The sequence below is a fragment of the Larus michahellis genome, chromosome 5 (genome assembly GCF_964199755.1).
Source record: "Larus michahellis chromosome 5, bLarMic1.1, whole genome shotgun sequence".
Classification (NCBI taxonomy): Eukaryota; Metazoa; Chordata; class Aves; order Charadriiformes; family Laridae; genus Larus; species Larus michahellis.
In genome coordinates this window covers 41,411,096-41,430,965 of record NC_133900.1, presented here as the reverse complement: position 1 = coordinate 41,430,965, position 19,870 = coordinate 41,411,096, and the positions used below count along the sequence as shown (strand labels likewise).

Sequence of the window (19,870 nt, the reverse complement as noted above, 5' to 3'; positions counted from 1 at the left end):
CAGGGCATCACCTTACCCACTGACAACCAGAACTGCTCTGACTGAGCGGAGAAGAGCTGCTGACAGAATAATTATCAGCTATCTATTTTTACTATCAATTTCAAAATCCTATTTTTATTTTCTCTAGCTCTCTCGGTTGGGAACCAAGGCACTCAAGCATTCAGTCACCCACAGAGGGCTTTCATCCTCGTCTTATGAATGGGAAAACCCTGAGACCCAGAGATACTACATTATTTGTCCGTGGCCATATATGTGGCGGAGCCAGAAATAGTTCCCAGTTCCAGTTTGACAACTTGGATAAATTTAACCACAAGACCATCTTTCTTCTTCATTACTCCTTACTGTTTAATTTAAAGGCAAACATAAGAAGGCAACAAAACAAAAGAAAGAAAACCTCAGGCCCAGATCCACCATGAGTCACACACACAGAGCTGCCAGACCGCATCCAGCCATCACATGGTTGCTGTAGGAAATGCTGGCAATTGCCTCCCTATGCAGAGGTCATTTATGGCTGGAGATACTCCCCGGTTGGGCTATGAGTTGTTCTGGAAGAGGAAGAGAAAGGATCTGTCAAAGCCCAGTCACGCTTTGGAGACACATCTTCATAAACAGCCCCAGGAACCACCAATCCAAGCTATGTCCTAAGTGGATCTCGTGTCATGGATGCCTTGGGGAGCTCCTACTGGGTCCATCTGGCCTTCAGTTTCCCTCCGTGTGTTATTAGTAGAATAGCCGATCCCAATTTTTGAATCCAGGTGTTATTAATGACAGTCTTTCTCTCCTCAATGTTAATGCATTTTTCCTGCTATCTTCCTTTTAGACAAAAAGGAATAATGAATATCTCAATAATTAACATCTCAGTTCTTTTTAATGAAGAGGTCATTTACTTCCTCAGAAGCTTCTATGTCCATGGGTGCAACTAAGGCTAGTGATAAGGCTCCAGTGGTATTCTTCTGAGCTTTCCCTATGTACTTCACTATGTCTATCAAAGTAAACAGCAGCAAAATGATTCAAGATCTGGACATGTTCAGAGACAAAGGCAGTAGTTCCAGCTCATCACTGTTGTGTCTCCCTGTACCCAGTGTTGCTCCCAGTGGAGAAGTTAGATTTCCTACCTTCATACTGCCGGCTGTGCTGATTCATATCTTGAAGGTTTTCTTTACGTACAAGGCCTAGAATATATTTTTGTTTGAAGTGATGAACTACCAAAATTATTTTCTTGTCTGTGCCCTCTGCTGATACATCCTCGGCGATGAACAGGTCTGCCATATTTCTCTAAAATAAATAGAATTCCTTTACCCTTCTCATTCCCCTCCTCCAATTTAGAAATGTCAGGAATTACAATTGCTGACGCTGGGCTTGCTGCAGGACTACCGAGAAGTGGGGCTTTGGTATAAGCAGAAATTTGACCTGCCGTTTTCTCAGCCTTCCAGCTGAGGGAAAGAGGATGTTGTCTCTTGCAGAAAGGGGTTTCACAAAGAACTCACATAACCTGTTCTCAGCCACCACTCGTTTATAGTTTGAGTTAAAATTGCAAGCAAATGAGTAAGGACATACTTGGCTTGACTAAAGGTTTCTACTTAAAAAAAAAAAAAAAATCCCGAAAACATTGCAGCTCAAGTTTCTCTCATTTCTCTCGTCACAAACTCATGACTTCAGGCTACCCCATAACAAAACTCTGGAAGCTGAGATCTAATGTTCCCAGCAACTGTTTTGCACAGGCTACAACAAATCCTTTTGCAGATTTGCAGAAGAGAATGAAGAGTCAAAACCAGCTCAGGCCCTTTGTTCCTGCTGTAGTTCTCACAGTTGCAAAAGGCAGTTCCATTTCATATAATCGCAACAGCAAGCAGCTATAACAGAATACATTAAAACCACATTTGTTCAATAAAAGAGTGCCATTTCACAAAAGGTCATGCTTTCAGTTTTGAGGAGGCTGCTAGTCACAAGCAAAATGCCAATATATCGTATCACAAAGCATTGACTTGCCTATTCCCTAGCCGCCTTAGCTACAAAAATGAGACAAATAGTATTTGCCCACCTTCTTAGGTACTGAAATATTCGGTCATAAATTAAAAATACATACCACTGAATATTTAAAATGAGGCACATGTGAAGTAATACATGCAGTTCCATAAAGTGTATAACATATGGGAAATGCACCGTTAAGAGTCTCATCGGGAAAAACAATAATCTTGGAAAAAACAGTAACTATTGGGTTTAGCAGTTTACCTTATTGTGCACAACATTCCACAGCATTTATTCAGAAGACAGCTACTTGATACTAAACTTCAAGTATTTAAGACAAACTTCTGTTTCAGGGAGTTTCTTCTCTCCGCCTAAATGACTGCAGCCATAGTAGGCTGTTTCCAGCGACGGTGTAAAGGACACTACTATAGATATACACCACTTCTGCATTATGTCATCCAGAGCTCTAAAGGGCTATTTCCTACCATTTTAGCCTGCATTCTGTAAAGTTTCCAACATCTTTGAGAGGTGATTTTTATGCTAGAAGAAAATTCATTTTTAACCCAGGGGTAAATTTATTGCATCATTTAATCTGCAGCCTCCTCTTGCATAGAAGAGCCTAGCTGTTTGTCCATTTGTCTCTTGGGCACTTAGTTAATGAAGGAGGAGAATTTTGCTGATTGTACTGGCTGAATTTTTGTCTTTTTAAAATGTTGTCCAAGGAAAAAGATGAATGGGGAGAAATATAGCACTACCTATGATATTAGAGAATCACAGAATGGTAGGGGTTGGAAGGGACTTCTGGAGATCATCTAGTCCAACCCCCCTGCCAGAGCAGGGTCACCTGGAGCAGGTGGCACAGGAACGCGTCCAGGCGGGTTTTGAATATCTCCAGAGACGGAGACTCCACCACCTCTCTGGGCAGCCTGTTCCAGTGCTCTGCCACCCTCGGGGTAAAGAAGTTTTTCCTCATGTTGTGATGGAATTTCGTGTGTTCCAGTTTGTGTCCGTTGCCCCTTGTCCTGTCACTGGGCACTACTGAGAAGAGCCTGACCCCATCCTCTTGATGCCCATCCTTTAAATATTTATACGCATTGGTGAGATCCCCTCTCAGTCTTCTCTTCTCCAGGCTAAACAGACCCAGACCTCTCAGCCTTTCCTCATGAGAGATGCTCCATTCCCGTGATCATCTTTGTAGCCCTCCGCTGGACTGTCTCCAGGAGTTCCCTGTCCTTCTTGAACTGGGAGGCCCAGAACTGAACACAGTACTTCAGGTGCGGCCTCACCAAGGCAGAGTAAAGGAGGAGGATGACCTCCCTTGGCCTGCTGGCCTCCTTTTTTTTAGTGCAGAGGATGGCGGGGGGAAAGGCTGCAAGGCAGGAGGAGACAAAGACTGGAGAGGTAGAGGTAAAAACTGAAGAGGTCTTAAATTGGTCTTCTTTCACACTTTGTTTCAGAATTTGACAAGGAACAGACAGTTCTTGAGTGTCAACATACCTCTGCTGCCTAGCTAACAGCTACAAAACCCAACGGGGTAAAACATGCTTTCTCATTCCTCTCACGTCCTACCTTTAAACATTGCCTTCTGCAACCTTAATGTTGTTTTAATTTCTTTTTTTCAATGTAATAAAAAAAATCCCTACTGTAGCAGCATTAAAAGACAATCAGATTTGACTGTTGGGCAAAGCACAGGGGGAAAGCAAATAATCAACAAAGAGTTGACAACCTAGAAATTCCGGTCCCCTTACAGAATAACTGCTGTGTGGATATGAATTCTTCTTCCTATCAGTTACATACAGGCTTTTTTTGTCCACGTACTTCTTAAGCATCAATTATCCATGCAACTTAGGAAAAAAAAAAATCATAATTTGTGCTCTCTTACTCAAGGCAAGTTTTGTGAGAAAATTAATGCCCTAAATGGCAAAATATTCAAACAAAAGCACTGATTATAACTCTGTTACTGATAGGAGCTTTTAAATGGCATATGACACATCCAGACTGGTTCAGTAAGAAAACAGGTTTAGGGCTGGATAGGAACTGAGATTTTTTTCTTGGTTTCATGGCTAAGGATAGCCAGATGGATAAGGATTTTATTATAGGTATTGGCAAGTTAATGCTGCTGAAAGCCTGACACATGATGCATTGACTCAAATTTGGAACATCAGATTCTCATCAACATTAAATTCAAGCAGTTTTTCTGAAACTGCAGCCTGGATGTGCCACCACGGTTTGTGTCTTACCTACCTCAAAAGAAGAAAAATCACCAACAATGGGAATTATTCTCTCTGAAGTGAAAAAGATGAGCTAAGAGCACTCACCACAAGAGAAGAGCTAGAATTCTTGAAACCTTGTGCGTGCAAACACGCGTGCTGAGCTCTGCTCCCCCGCACACCTCGCTCGCAGGCAGGTCACAGAAGACACTGCCCTCTCCGCATCACCTGGCCGGGAAAATTGGATTTCTTCCTCAGTCTTGTTCTGTGTTCCAGTCCAGCCTGCAGACTGGGGAGAAGCACTCCACTAATCCCCGAATCCTGTACTGTAGATGAACCCCTAATACACATATGTGAATTGTTGAAAATACATACATCATATTCATCAGTTCAATCCCCAATTTCCCAATTCAGGTATGAAAATGGTGTTGGCTCGGAACACCTGAACCAAAGCAATTTGACCGGACTTGATAAGTCTCCAAAGGAGTCACCATGGGTGACATTTATCTTTGTTTCTTCATTTGTAGCATAGACAAAGGGAGTCATTTACATTCCTGAAAGATCTGGTCTCAGCAGTTTCCCTTTTGAGACCGTACAGTAAGGGAAAGAGCTAACTAATCTATTTGTGGCCTTCAGACAGTACACCAGAAACTTTATAAGCATGGACAGGTGCCTGCCTGGGAAAGCTGTTCATCTAATTTTAGATACGCCAAGATGAACAGGAGGAAAAAATATTATAGGGAGAGTAGTGTTAGCAAAGAAAGGATCCTGGCCAGTAAGGGAACAGAGTAACTCGATCAGTGCATGTCCACGCAGCACGACATTTCGTTATTACAACAAAGGATAAAAATCTTTACCATTAATATCACTTGATCTGCAGTGATTAAACATCCCTCCGGAGTTTCTCCTCTCATCAGAACAGGAATTCTTCCTAAATTCAGCCCCTCTCTCTCAGCCAGCCTCACATCAGACCTTCTCCAATAGCACAGATTTCAATTGCAGTCGTGGACTCCGACTACCCGAGTCACCGCAGGAAGGTTACCAGAACTGGGCCAACTGCAGCAAACTGCAAGGGGAGAGGGAGCTCAGAAAAATGAACGGAAAGCCGCTGCATTTGAGCTATAGCAGAGGTGGTCAACGTTTTCCTGACTAATCAGGGATTTGGGTCAGAAGGTACTGGAAATGAGGTAGGTTTTGGATGCTGCTTCCACCGAAAGTGGGATCTGCTGGGCTTGCGGTGCCTCCCAGCAGTCAGCAGCGCAGCTGGAAGCCATAAGCAGCTATCAGCCTGGGGCTCATGACATCACTGTGGCACCGAGTGCATTTTTCACATACTAAGCCAGCACGGATACAGGCTGTGAGCCGAGGGAGTTTATTAAACAGCCCAACTGCCGGCTGCAGACACTTCGTTTCTGCAGGTTAAGCTTTGTGTTTTGTTGGAGCGATTGCGTTTTTCAGATGCAAAGAGTTTCTTAAAAAAAAAAATTATTTCACTGACATTAGCATCAGTTAAACTTGCACGTCAGAACACCTAAAAACTAATTTTTGAAATGCATACAATGCCTTGCAACTCCTCTTTGGTTTTCTAAAAGGGCTGAGGTTTCTGGTTGTAGATTTTACTCACCCGTAACTCAATCGTCTTGTGAAACATGCGGAAATCACAGAAAGCCGTTTGATAAAGGCAGGCACGTATTTAACCTCAGCGAGGCCAGCCCCTGGGAATAATGCAGTTTTGCACCATGGCGCAGGCAGTCTTGTGACAGAGAAATGAATCAGCCACGTAGTCTGCCCTATAGCCTCGTGGAAGCTACGCCGAACCACAGGCAGAAGGGCCAGCTTTTCACCTTATTATACCTTTGGGAAAGAGGAATTACTATTGTTGAGGAATTTTGCAGTGTGCTAAGAGGTTTCACAATCCCAGGGCAGACGGAGATGGTGAAAGAGCCTAAATCTGTCAAGTTAAAGGACTAAATCATTGCTTCGTTCACATGCCTCTGGCAGCCACCACCCGCTCGCCTGCAGTTGGGTTGCCTTTTCCGCACTAAGGGAGCATCGTGTTGCCAGTGCGAGAGAGCAAGATTCATCTGGGGCCTCAGACAGGGGAAATGAACACGCACACAGTAGCCCATAGTCTGGTTTTACCCCTGAGGGAGAAAGCCCAAGCCCAAGCCCGGAGCTCTGCTGCAACCCTGCAGCCACCGACACAACACGTGGGGGAAAACTCTGTCCTGACGCAGAGGCTGCGGATGGGCATCCACTCCTCATCAGAGCTGATTTATATTAGAAGAGTCCTGTCTTTCGATTTCAGAGCCTGTGAAGTCTTGCTCGTGACCTCTGGAGTGAGAAATGCACAGAGAGCTAATCTTAAAGGTCTGCTTCAGTCTACTCTGTATTGACCAGGTGGAAGTCAGCTGCTCAGCGAAACAGACTTCTGCCAGGTTCTTTAGGTCCGAGCACTTTCTGAAGACAGCACGATGTCAGAACTGCACTAACAGAATCCTTTTGATTCAAAGTTTTAGTGTTTCAGAGTTCATATGTGCAGCTGGTCATGCTTACAGGTAATTTTAAATCTAATTTTTCTGCGCTAGGAAGCATTGGGTGCCAGCAAGAGTTAAAAAGAGAAGGCAGCTTTATTTCTGTTGCTAGTTTAAAGGAAAGTTTTTACTAGCTTCCAGTTAGCTTGGGCAAAGGAAGCTAGCTGCAAAGTAAATTACAGAAACCTAAGATTTGCCACACTTAATGTGTAACTGAAACAATACACTGTAAAAAGTACAAATAGCACCATAGTGGTCCCAAGTCCTGAACTGGAGGGACACCTGACCAACATAACTGAGGACAAGTTACACTGAAGTACAAGTTTGAAAAAAAAAAAAAAAAAAATTTTCAAAGTTGATACCGTTAATATAATTTTGTCTAAACTAAGAAGATGACCGAGTCCCAGCTCCAGTGGGACTCCCATGTCCCCGGCACAGCACAGCTTGAGTGGTTACTACTACTTCGGGGTTCCCTACTGGTATTTTTATAGCATGGCTAGTGTGAAGCCTCAATCTCACATGGGCAAAAAGCTTTCAAAGAGGCAGACATTTCCTTATTCTCTGTTGGCAGCATACAGCCGCTTTTCCAATCACTAGACAGGAGTTTAAAGAGAGATACGGACTCTTGTCCTGTACCCAGTCGGGGCTGTTAGGGTCTGATTTAAGATATCTGAACTCCGGAGTGTACTCCAGAGCTATTAAGGTATGATTTGACCTTGATTTCCGAGCAGCCACTGCTTAAAGCCTTTGCATTCTTCTTCGAATTGTTCCACCTCTTTATGGATTTTTCTGGCTGACCCTTTTGATCCTGTGTGAAGAAGCTGAGTGGGGGCAGTTCATCGTGTGGAAGAATATTAGGCCTGAAGGACAACAGCTGTAGCTCCAGCAGAAGCTAGAAAAACTTTTATATGGCGCTGCTGTCTTCCTTATAATTCCTACGAAGCTGCCTTCTGAGCGCAGAATGTGCTTAGCAGTTCATCTTAATTCTCTGATGACTTTGCCTTTCCCCAGCCAGCAGGGCAGCGATTTTGCAGCTGCTGCTACCGCACCTAATTTATCAGCAGCTTGCTTTGCCGGTGCTCAGAGCACCGACATTTGCGGTCATAACTCACGCAGAACCAGGACACCGCTCTTGAAGGAAACAAGAGCTACACGATGCCCTTCCACAGCTTTCACAGCTGTGGGAGATGTTTGGCTGGATTGTTGCGTCCCGCTCCTGCCCACTGCCAGCCCCACGTCCTCCTCAATGCTCTGTAATGGTCTGGAAGCAGAGTCACAAACGGGAAACAGAATGAACGTGTTTTGCACTTTTCCAGGAGTTTCTCCTCTTGTTAGAGTGTTATTAAGGTCAGAAATAGAGACAGCTACCCTCACAGGGGGCTTTAGTGGTGAGGAAGGGAACAATTAGGGTATATTTCAATAGGTTACCTTAGACAGTCTCCGGTGGAATAACAATCAGGCCTGATATGACATACGGTGAAGGGTAATAAGTCTGCAAAAGTGATGCCAATCTAGAGCTAGGCGAGCAATCTGAAACCAGCTTTTACACTAACTGCAGCTGGGGAAAAGGAGAATTGAATTGGCACCAGTCCCACAGAACACACGTTTCGGTATTATAGCCAGCTGTAGCTCCGTTACTTCACCACTCCTTCAGGGTGCACTTTTCATGTTACAGCTGAGCTGAAGTAATGGGCAGGCGCTGCTGGAAAGGGGCGCTGCTGGAAAGGGGCGCTGCTGGAAAGGGGCGCTGCTGGAAAGGGGCGCTGCTGGAAAGGGGCGCTGCTGGAAAGGGGCGCTGCTGCTTCGCCCTCTCATCCTCAGCACCCGGCTATGGATTCTCAAGGCATCAGCAGTAGCTCTCATCTGACCCCTACTGCAAGCAGGTAGGGAAGGGCAGATTTCCACCAGCAAACACGAGTGGTCAGCAGCAGATCAGGCTTAAACCCACTGCCCAGGATTCCCATTTCAGCGCTGCTTTAGGTGAAGTGGGCTGGAAGGGGCAGACCCGTTGTCCTCTTCACCTGCTGCAGCCACTTCCCCTGCCCTGGCAGCAGCACCTGCACACTCGGGCGATGCGCTCAGAGACCCAACCTCATCCCATGAGCACAAAGAGCAAAATAATGTGCTCATTGGTCGGACGGGGCTCTGAGCAACCTGATCTAGTTGAAGCTGTCCCTGCTTACTGCAGGGGGGTTGGACTAGCTGACCTTTAAAGGTCCCTTCCAACCCAACACATTCTATGATTCTATAAACAGTATTCTTTTCCATAGCAGGTGCCTAGCCTTCTCTTTCTCTTGCTGTCAAACCTTACATTTCTTCCTCTTGGCATGTGGGAAAAACTCAGGCTCCAACTGGATTTGTCATCTGCTGTCCTTCAGAAGCCAGTGGTGCGTCTCAACCACTCATTTTTACAACAAGAGCCAGTTCTTAATCTCAGGCAGCAGAAAGAAATAACTTAGTATGGGGTTTTTTTGAGACACAGTTTGTATGTTTGTCTAATTATCCAAAAGGCACCTTATCCTCAAGGGGACCCACCATCTCCAGCTACGCAGCAGCTGGCCAAAACCAGCCAGCTCCCCGCCAACAACGGCCAGGATTGCCATGGCAGTTTATCCCCTTACAGAATGACAGTCACATCTTGTCTGGTCATGGTTGCTTTTATCTTCCGATTCCCACCACATGGATTAAAATAAGCAGCACCAGGACTGAATCAGGAACCTATAACAGACACTGGTACAGAGTCAAATGTCATTTGTGACCCTTAATTTTACTTTTTTTGCTCGTTCTGCTAATATTTCCTCCTGCCCCTATCTTTTCACATCGTTTAAAGCCATAACGCTGGTTACACTATTTCAGCTTGCATGCGTACTTCAGAGCAAAACTGCTTTATACCACTATTTTCTATATTAAAATAAAGATGCTGCATTGCCACAGCAGAACATTCATTACAGATACCTGCGTGCCAATGTGTAAAAGCTAGCGCATAAGCTGTTTCTGTGAAGCAGTAAGTTAACATCTTGTACACTCCACATGCTTGCCTGTAACACCTTCCCACTGCCTCAAACAAGAAACTCACTCAGAGACAAGTTCGATCTTTCAATTTTGCCTTTATTTTTCTGAAAACTAGCACTTCTCTTGAGTGGTTACTGACTCCTGCTATTTCTCACTAAGTGTTGCTCAGCAGCTTGTCATGAGTTACTTTTCCCAATATCATTCATGCATCCCAAGTAAAAAATAAAGATGCATAATAGCAAAGAAGCAGGTGTTTGGAGAAACAAAATACATTTCTTTGGCAGCATCCATGTAGTAGATACTTTCAACTAAACTATCCTTACAGGCACAATTGCAATTGTCCACAAGAAGCTTTTGAGGCAGTATATAAGAATGAGAGAACTCTTTTTCTGTTCTCTTTCCCAAAAGACAGATGTCTGGATGCCAGACACTACGTCTCTGACTCTCTAAAGCAACTGCCAGGAAGGGAAAAGGCAGATGCATCCCCGCTACCGCAGCTTGGCCAGTAGGACTGTCTAATGACGAACGCATTATTTTAGGACTCAGAAGATCAGGTACTAACCTTTGCCGCAGCCTCCCTGCATACCTTTGGTCAATCGCCTCATCCTTCTATAATGAATGCTGGCAATTACCAGAACGCTGAGAAAACAAACAGGAGCTGCTTTTGTGCCGAGCCACAGACACAGGGTGAAAATTCCTGACCTGCCACCAGCCAAGCTTAATCAAGAATTAGGAATCGTTAATCCGTGCAGTTAACTGAGCATGGTACTGAGATTAAGATGCATTACCGAGTGACTAGAGACAGGTTTAGTGAATCCAGAGATGATTTCAGTATTGCGGCGTAGTGCTGCACTGCCAAGCCATGCTATCAGGACGCTTTATGCTATACGTCATCGCACAGCAGGTACAGCTGCGTTTAACTCAAGCAAGTCCTCCACATTGTAAAGTTCACGGTCATGTTTCGACCTCAACGACAACACGACCCAGCTCATCAACACAGCTCTGGGAAATAGGGTAGTGGTGCCCACGTTAGCAGCCAACCACCATCAAACTGTTGGAAGCCTTGCGACGTAAAGTGCAGTCTGATGCTGCCGGAGACTTAACCCCAGACCGCTAAGCTCATCTGTGCGCAAAAGTGTGGTCACACACTTTTGAGAGTAGCCCCCTTTTATTGGGGAAAGAGTGACACTTAGTGACCCCCAGCAACACAGAGTGAGATGACCTGCAGGTGCAGCTTGCCGCTCGGGTTCCTCAGGACAGAGGAACTAGGGCCCCCTGCTCCAAGCGCTTTGCCTCCCAGGATGGGAACACCCAGCTCTTTGCTCTCCGACCAGACCAAGGTTTGAAATCTCCTCAGAACAAATCACAAAGTCCACACCAGCTTTCTCCAGGGCTGGCAGAGCAGTTGCTAGCCACAAAAATAGACATGCAGAAAAAGCTTCATATATTTAGAAGAAAAGCAGAGAATACTAATTTAAAAAGAAGCAAGGCAGGGAGGAGGCAAGTCAGCTTTCCTGTAAAGTTTAGCATGATCCCAGGGATGGGAAGTAGTTAGATTAGGTCCTTAGCAGCACTATAGTTTAAACACCACAAGGCTCAGGACAGAAGCCTTTTGAAGATGAGAACATGGTTCTTGAGTTACCAGCTTCCTCGTCTATCAAGAGCATAGGCATTCACACCTGGGAAGCCACCAGGTCTTCAGAGCTTCTTTAATTCAAGCATATAATAATGCCCAACTGCTCCTCCAACCGCTCCCACTAGCCAACGCATTACCTACGACACTCAGAACTCATTTAGCAACATTACAAATGGGCTTTGCATCTTTTGCTTTGGGTGTTTACCCACTGCTGAGCAACAGGAGAGGCTACTGCATTCTTGTGGGAAGAAAATGGCACGCAGAAAACCAGAGGCGGCTGCTACCTTCGGGGTGTTGCCATAGTTAGGTCTAACACAAATGGTTTAGATACCAGAGGCCTGACAAACTCACTTGAAATATTGGTGTCTAAGTTATGTCCTCAGCTGTACTGCACTGACGTAGGTCAGTTCGTCGATCATGTCGGGAATGGCATCAGGTAGGCAGGCGTGCAGAGGACCCTGCTCAACAAGCCTTCAGATTCGGGCACCCTTTCACATTAGGGACGTCAAACCCTGCCAGGAGACAGCCAGAAGCGCAGTTATGGTAAACAGCGGGGCAAAGGAAAAAAGTTAGCCCTCCTTCAGCACTAACTCCATTTTGTTTTATCTCCCCACCAGGCAGCCCGCTCCCTTTATTCTCGAACAACAAGGCCACAATGCTAGGGCCAGGCTGGCCTGGGACACGGGCAGCTACGAAGGCTGCCTTCACCCATGCAGCAAACGGGCTGCAGTGATTGCGGCATCCCAAGCACCTGCACTTCCCAAATCAAAAGGTAAGGCATTTTCTCTATAAGAAACAAACCTGAATTAAAGCACTTCCACTGAGACCGTAGTGCCCTTACACGAGCCAGTCCCTTGCAGAAGGCAGGTGGAGCTGATGGTTTAGAAACATGATTTTTAATTTCACATTGTTCACGGCATGGCCACTTTTCAAGGTCAAAAGTTGCACATTCTAGGGAATTGCAAGTAGTTCAACAAAAAATGCTCAATGCAAAACCCCTATACTTTTCAAAGCTAAAGTGAACAATTTTAGGAGACTTGTCCATCTTAAAGCTAACAGTGCCTATATAGACCTTAAAAGGAAAAAAAATGAGGTGATACAATACTGTAGAAAATAAAAAACAGAAACATTTCTGCTCATTACTGTCACATAAAAAAGGAGAAAATTCTCCAGGCTTGTTTTGCCTGGGGAAAAAGAGATGAGGTGGTAAAATAGTTAAAACGGTAGTTAAAGCAAAGGTCCTATTTGAAACAAATTTCTTATATACAGGATTGGAATTCAATCCAATGCAAGGGAAAACATTTTTGTGAGCCAAACATGCCAGCCCCTGACCCCATAGCGCTCTTATCAGACAGCACAGCCACTCCCAGGGAAGACCTAAGCATCAATTCATATTTCCACATCCGCAAACATTCCTCAGCCCGTAGGAGCGGGAGCTCTCTTCCTCAGTGGGAAACTCCTTCCTCAGGGGAGTCTGCTCCCTCTCAAACACCGTTTTGCCAGATCACAGTGGAATCTCTCTTGGGGCTCCAAACGGAAGAAATCCAGTTTATGAGATTATTTTTTAAGTGCTTGACTGTCACTCCTAAGCCCTTCGGCCTTGTGTTGACCTTTAGGATTTCGAGACAAGATGCTACTCGTACTGCTTAAACTGTTTTAGCTTTGGGATTGTGCCAGACGGACAACCGACTGCAACTATTATAAGAGTCATTTTCCAGCATGTGGATTACAAACATGCGGCCACTTAAGCTAATTTTACATGGAGTCGTAAGCCTTGTAGGTCACAGTCTCACGGTTTGTCACCCAGCTGCATGTCCTTTATGTCCAAACCCCTGCTTCTTATTTTCAATCGTCCTCTTCACTGTACCCATACAGAAACCCAAAGAATATGGTACGTGGATGACTAGCAGAAAACTTTGTTATTTTCATTTAAAGAGAAAAGGAAGGAAAGAGACTGGCAGAATTCTGTCACAAGACTTCATTACTTTGTGATACAGTTCATGTTCACTTATGCTTGCTGTGGCCTTGAACTCCTTGTTACATGAGGAGAATAGTTCTTCGTCAGTTCCGTGATTCTCCTTGCCATTCATTTAAGAGGAAAAAAAAGTAAAATCAATTGTTCACCACTAATATTTGTATTATTTCAAGTCATATCTTTTGAACAAGTCACAGAACTTGACTGTTCAAGGGGTTTTCAAATCTAGGTATTATTTTCTCTTTTGCAGCTGTCAGTTCTAAACACTCCTTGGCAGCCCTCTCAGCCATACCACCTAAATATAATACAGGTCTCCACCCTTTCCCAGTGCTTGGCCATTTTATACTGGTCAGCCTGTGCATCTGCCTCTTGCTAACCCGCCACAGTCCCAATCATACGGATTCTGAAAGAGATGGCTAAGTGTCCTTTAGAAAAACGTTAAACCAGTTGATATGACCAACAGCACAACTACAACTTTTTGAAAGTAGTGAAGTCAGAGCAGAGGAGCTTCATGGAGTCTCACAAAGCCTGGGTAGAAGCCCATGTTGCTGACCCACACAAACTGCTGAGCCAGCCCAATGGCCCACAACTATCAAACACATCAGGAGCTGGAGTAATCTCACTGCCTTTCTCTCTTGCTCCTAGCTGAGAGGTCCCATCTCTTCCCTTGCCCTTACACTACCTCTTACTGGAGGCAAATCCAACTTGTTAACCCAGCAGACATCCGTCAGCGGCTTTTCTTCCTGCAAATGTGCTGCACCTGGCCATGAGTGATTTAATGAGCACCAGAGCAAGCCATAGCATAAGCAACTTGCAGATGCAGCTAGCATGAGAGGAGGAAAGACTGGACAGGGTATCGGGCTCTTCCTCTTGTTATAGGGGTTAGCTATTAAATTATGTCAAGCTTTCTCATGAAAGCATAGACTTCAAAAGAGGGACGGCTCCTACACAATTTGGCAGGAGAGCTGGAGTGAGGTTAGAGCTCACCACAGCACCAGCATTTGATGTACTTTTCACACTAAAAAAGCTTTCATTCTCATAAACACGAAATCCGGTTAACCTCTACAACAGGTCACCATTTGTGCAAGAGTACTAACAGGAGCACAAGTTACACAGGAGTCACAGAAGACATAAAGACATAGAACACAACACAACAGGCATTTCTCCTTATTTCAAGTGTGTGCACACAAGCATTTAGCACCTCTGAGCACAAGAAAACAAGTAGATTTATTTCCAGATCCTCCAGAGCTGATAATTACTGCAGCCAAACCAGAAAGCCAGAAGCTGTACTCAGAGCACTATGAAAAGTCCTCAATGCCAAAGTTCCTGGGATTTTGTTTCATTTCCAATCCTTGTTAGCCTGACCAACGCGCAAGTCTCAAACATTTCAGTCTACAGGCAAGAAGTGCTTCCACCTTACAAATCAGACTATACCTGTTCAAAGATGTTCAGCATAATTACAGTTGATGATCTCTTCTCCATTTTTATTTCGTAAATAAGGGCTTTCCAGTAAGCTGCAGAACACTAAATAGAAATTCAGGTCATGGAGAATTTGACACAAATTGAAGACCTCTTTATTTTAAACTAATTTATGTCAAGTCCGTCATCCAATTCATAAGCTAGTAAACACAAGGTGTCACTCATTCCTGTTAGGTTGAGTAATTTTAAAAATTGGATATATTATGTAAAAGCAACACACTTTTCAGATAGCTCTTTTCACATGCATCTGAGCCAGCACACAGGTGTGTGGAACCTCTGCAGGATCTATTCCAACAGTCTTCACTTTCCATTATTTTTTGCAATTAATTTTCACACTATAAGAGCTCTTGTTTACATCTAAGAGAAGTAAATCTTCCAAAGACAGGATAGTGTTCAAACAGGTTACAAATTTTGTGAAGCCTTCCTGTTAGACTTTTCTTACACCATTTACTTACCTCACTAACGGGTTATCGGATGTCCACATGCTATTAGATCTCAGCTACAACAACATGAACAGCTATTTCAGAAGTAAGTTTTAAAAAGGAAGATACGAAATACCATTTACGTTTGTTTCAGAAAGTTTATTGCACCAAATGCCGCAGAGAAATAGACCAAAATGATAGCATACATAAACAACTATAAGAAAAAAAAAAAACCACGTAGTTTGACATCGGTATTCAGTCATTCCTAAAAAAGCCTATGCTCTTCAAACATGCAATAGCAACACACATTTTTTTCTACTATGGAAAACCTGCTATGTATGTCAAATTAGCCCACTTGACCTCAAAAAAAAAAAAAAAGTCTAGCGTATATTCAGCAGTTCAGACTCGATTTTGATTTGGGTCCTTTTAACTGAAGTAGAAGTTATACTTGAGGGACAAGCGATCATTTTGTGTAAACTTTATCTACAAGAGTTTGGTGTGTCTGAAAAGGGGTTTTGACTTTAAGAGTAAAGATGCATATAGTAGGGAGTGGGGAAGATCAATCCGTAACTCTGGAGGATGCCACTAGAAATGTGAATTACAGAATCGGCGTCCATTCGTTTCTTTTGGGTAGAAGAAAGTTGTATACGTTAGTTCAGAGAGTACCTACTTAAAATGTTTAGATCTTGGTATCGTTTGGGGTTAAAGAATTCATTTAGATTAAATATTACAATTTAGCAGTTCATTCCTCCTCTCCGTGTATGAAGGTTTAGTCTTGCCTGAAAAAAAGCATACATTCTTTAAATTGCACTGTGTAAACTGCATTTATGTGGGATTTTGGAAAGACTGTGCACTCCCACTTAACCAAGAAAGTATGTATTTAAATTTACAAAAAACTACATAATACTGATAAAACCAACTTTGGAATATTTGAAAATTTAGCTACATTATCAATTTTAAACACATCTGTACATTCATATCACTTTTCATCCTATTAAAATAAAAACAGAAACATGCCCTAAAGATGTCTAACAACACATCTGTAAATATTTACTGCCCTGTCATGCCACACTAATTTACATAAACAGCAAGATGCTACCAAAAACAAGTTAAAGACTTAGAGTCAAAAAAAGCCCTAGAAGGTGGAATCCTGTCAACTGAGGTAGTACATTTGGTGGAGGGGAAAATATATATTTAACTTGCTTTAGACTAAAGCCTTTTAAAGGTAATAAACAGCTTTAATTTTGGATTTTCTTTCCCCCAAAACTAAAATTGTGAGAACAAGATAGTTCATCATGTGATTTCTGAAGAGCAGCAAAATGTTAGAGAAAGCAGCAAGAACTATAAAGTTTTAGCCTGGGCTGAAGAAAATCCAAGTGCTTTTGACCGTCGGCTCACATGCCACCCCTAGGTTAATTTAATGTCTTGCCAAAAGGCAGATTTTAAGAAGAATTTTCCTTAAATAGTTGATGTAGTAAAATCAGGCGTTACTGATCATGGTATCAGTCTTGAAATCACTGAATGTTGGCTGACCTTTGACTTCCTTAGTATACTCTATGATAAGAAAAGCACATATTTCTATGTTAGCACATATTTCTTTGAAGAATTGTCAGAGTCTGTTCAGATAAGAACCCAACTAATACTTTAAGAGAACTGGAATTGACTTTTCATGAACTCAGCTACTACTTAAGAGTGACATAAAATAGAGAAAGTACATGAGGATTTCTATATACACTCAGGGAAGCAGTTTCAGAGTCTTACACATGCGCGCACACACATTCTCCACCATAGGGATTTGGTGGTTTAGGAATATGTGACTTGCTCTATGGTTCTTACTGTGTCTTAACCTTGTGGAAGAGAGAGTGATATCTGGTAACAGCTATAGGCAGAGATAAGTTTACTTTCCAGCAGACAGAAGGATTCACAGACCAAAGATATGAAAACTTTGCCTAACTATAAAGCAGCAGGAGAAAACCTGAACCATAGAGAGATTTTAGCCTTTTTAGGCAGAATGCTAGGGACAAGTATGAAAATGTGACAAAAGAAACATCTGGAATGTCAGGTCAAAACCCCAGTGTATAAGGAACAGCTTTAGAAGCATTGTATCAGAATATTAAGTATCCCTCCGCTTGGAAACAACCTCTCGTCACAGTAGGTCAGTCTACCCATTTCCTTCAAAGAGCAACACAAGGTTAATCAAGACCCCCCCCATCACATTTAAACAACTCACAATATGCACATTTCATTATTTCAAATCATTGAAAGTTTACTGTAGAAAAGTCCAAACATCAAGGTAGTAGGAAATAAAACCACTTTTAATAAAAGTGTGTCCCTTCAGTGTTAAAAATCTGTAATCGCCAACGAGGAGAACTCACAACCAGTGACCAGCAGTTTCTTATCAGAATTCACTACTCCCAAGCAATCGTGGTGCTAGCAATTTGCTTGCAAGCTGACAATTTCAGACACCTCATTCATGCTGGCTCACAAACAGAATGGTCCAACAGCGAGTCTTCCATTTCTTTAAGAGTGTTTGTTTTGATCCTTTGTTCTCTCCTCAGTCTGGTCCATAGTTTCATATCCAGCTTAACAGTGCTTTACGCAAAAAAAGTAATTTTTATTTTATACATTCGTGTTATCAACCACATGAAAACAGTAAAGTACAAAATTTTATTTTGCTTTCTAGAAACACAGAAGGCCAGTATCAACTAGTGGAGAAGTAGTTTCTGGTCTCAGAGTAGTTAACCTATGAAGGAAAGGCACCCAGATGATAGTTTGAGATTTCTGTAGAATCAAAAAGGGTAATTGCAAACATTCATAATATCAAATATTGGGGTTCACCCCCTACATTTCATTTTACTTCAAACAATGCTCCTCTTTTATTCCTACTTAGAGTGACAACTAGTAGCTGGAAAAAAAGTAATACTTTTGACTAGAAGTTTGGGGGGGGGGTGGGGGGTGTTGGTTGGTGTCTTTTATTTCCCCAATAAGATTGTCTTCAGTTTGTGCCAATCTCTTGGTGTACGTGCACACAGATGCGCATTAACAGCACTGGTATCATACAGAAGTTTGTCAAATCCATACTCCTCGGAGACAGTAATACTTGATGACACCAAGAAACAGGTTTAGTTCCCAGGACTACAGTCATACAGAAACTCAAAAGAGTTATTGAAGTTGCATCAGCAACAAATGTAAACTTGTAGCAGAAATTCCATAAGGCTTTCCCACAAAATCCCTATCTTGGAAGTCCATTCCATTCCACTTCTAGCCACGGGCTCATTCGAATGCCTCCTCATGACAACAGAAACAGCCACAGCTTTCTTAACCTCTTGTCCTTAAAGGGAAAAGTCTCATCACCTCATGCACACCTCCATTCAATGTAACATTTGGCTGCTGAATCCAGGTTCCTTGTTCTGAGCCCATCACTTCTACTTATACAAACTCATGCATACGCTCTGCAAGAAAATCACGTCCCACCTAATATGCTTGTGTATAGGAATGCTATATACATAGTTTACAGCTCCTCCTCCTCCCCAGCAAAGAAACATACACCACACTCACAGGCATAGTATTACGAAATACATTCTAACCCACTTGTTCTTTTAACTGTTACTTCATGGTTTTGAGCAGCGTTTTGGATGGCAGCTCCGGGTCTGCCATATAGTGTTAACTTTTGTCCTTTGAATAAAAATAAAATGCACAGATACAGTCACTTTCTTGATTTAAGTCAGAAGTGAGATTGTAAGAAAAACCTGAATGCCTTTTACGTTATGTAAACTGAAGTCCTCCGATAAAACATCCGGTTGAAATCAGAATCCAAAGGTGGTAGAATGTACAGTCATCACCTGCTTTCCTCAGTGTTCCCCTTTACCAGTGTTTGGCACCTCTGTTCTTCATTCAACGTTCCCATTTTCTTTGTTTTACTTTAAGGGAATGACTATCCTGAGATCACAATTTATAAGAGTATTTGAGCAACATACGGGGAATGAGTACTTGCTATAGCAGCCAGCAAAGGCAAGTCATTGGATTCAATCCTGGAAATTAAAAAAAGAGAGACTTTAAAATATAGCCACTTTCACAAAAGATCAACACAAAAAGATATTTTTTATCCACTTTAAAGAAACTGGAAGTGTCTTGCTATAACTGAGTTCATTGTTTAATTATTTATTGCCATTACTCATAACATACCAGTAAACGTAGGTAATAATGTTTAAAACCAAGAAGTATGCTACCATTTTAGTCAAAAGATAGCAGTATTACATTTTGTGGTATATAATCTTTTGTGGTTTAAATAAAAACTTTTATTTCTTTGCTAAACTGTAAGCCTTAGCTTGTAGTTTTACCATTCAGTAGGCACCAATAAGCCCAGTTTAAGAGAGTACTAAACATCAGCTTATGGAAGACTGTGCACTTCATGTTTTTAATATAACTCAGTTCACCATACAGTAGCACTTAATAAAATGACAACAAGCTGGAATTATTAATTATCATGCAATAACAGTACCAGGAATGTCTCTCAAATGCAATGGTCAGTTTCCAACCATTTCCAAATGTAAAGGTGTTCAAAGGCCAGGACATCTGTGTATATTCATATATAGATGTATATTTATACACACAGTGAGAAGAGTGCTTATCTC

General features: G+C 42.7%; 1 protein-coding gene across 5 annotated transcripts in view; it reads right to left on the bottom strand.

The window, feature by feature from the left end:
* Positions 1–15,374: 15,374 nt before the first annotated feature.
* The window catches only part of FNIP2 (folliculin interacting protein 2), a 51,645-nt gene continuing 47,149 nt past the window's right edge, over positions 15,375–19,870 (bottom strand). For all 5 annotated transcript variants that reach the window (XM_074589755.1, XM_074589758.1, XM_074589756.1 and 2 more), the window contains one exon: positions 15,375–19,267. In XM_074589755.1, coding sequence (XP_074445856.1) covers positions 19,189–19,267 — 79 coding nt within the window. In that variant the 3' untranslated portion in view covers positions 15,375–19,188. The remainder of the gene's footprint in view (positions 19,268–19,870) is intronic.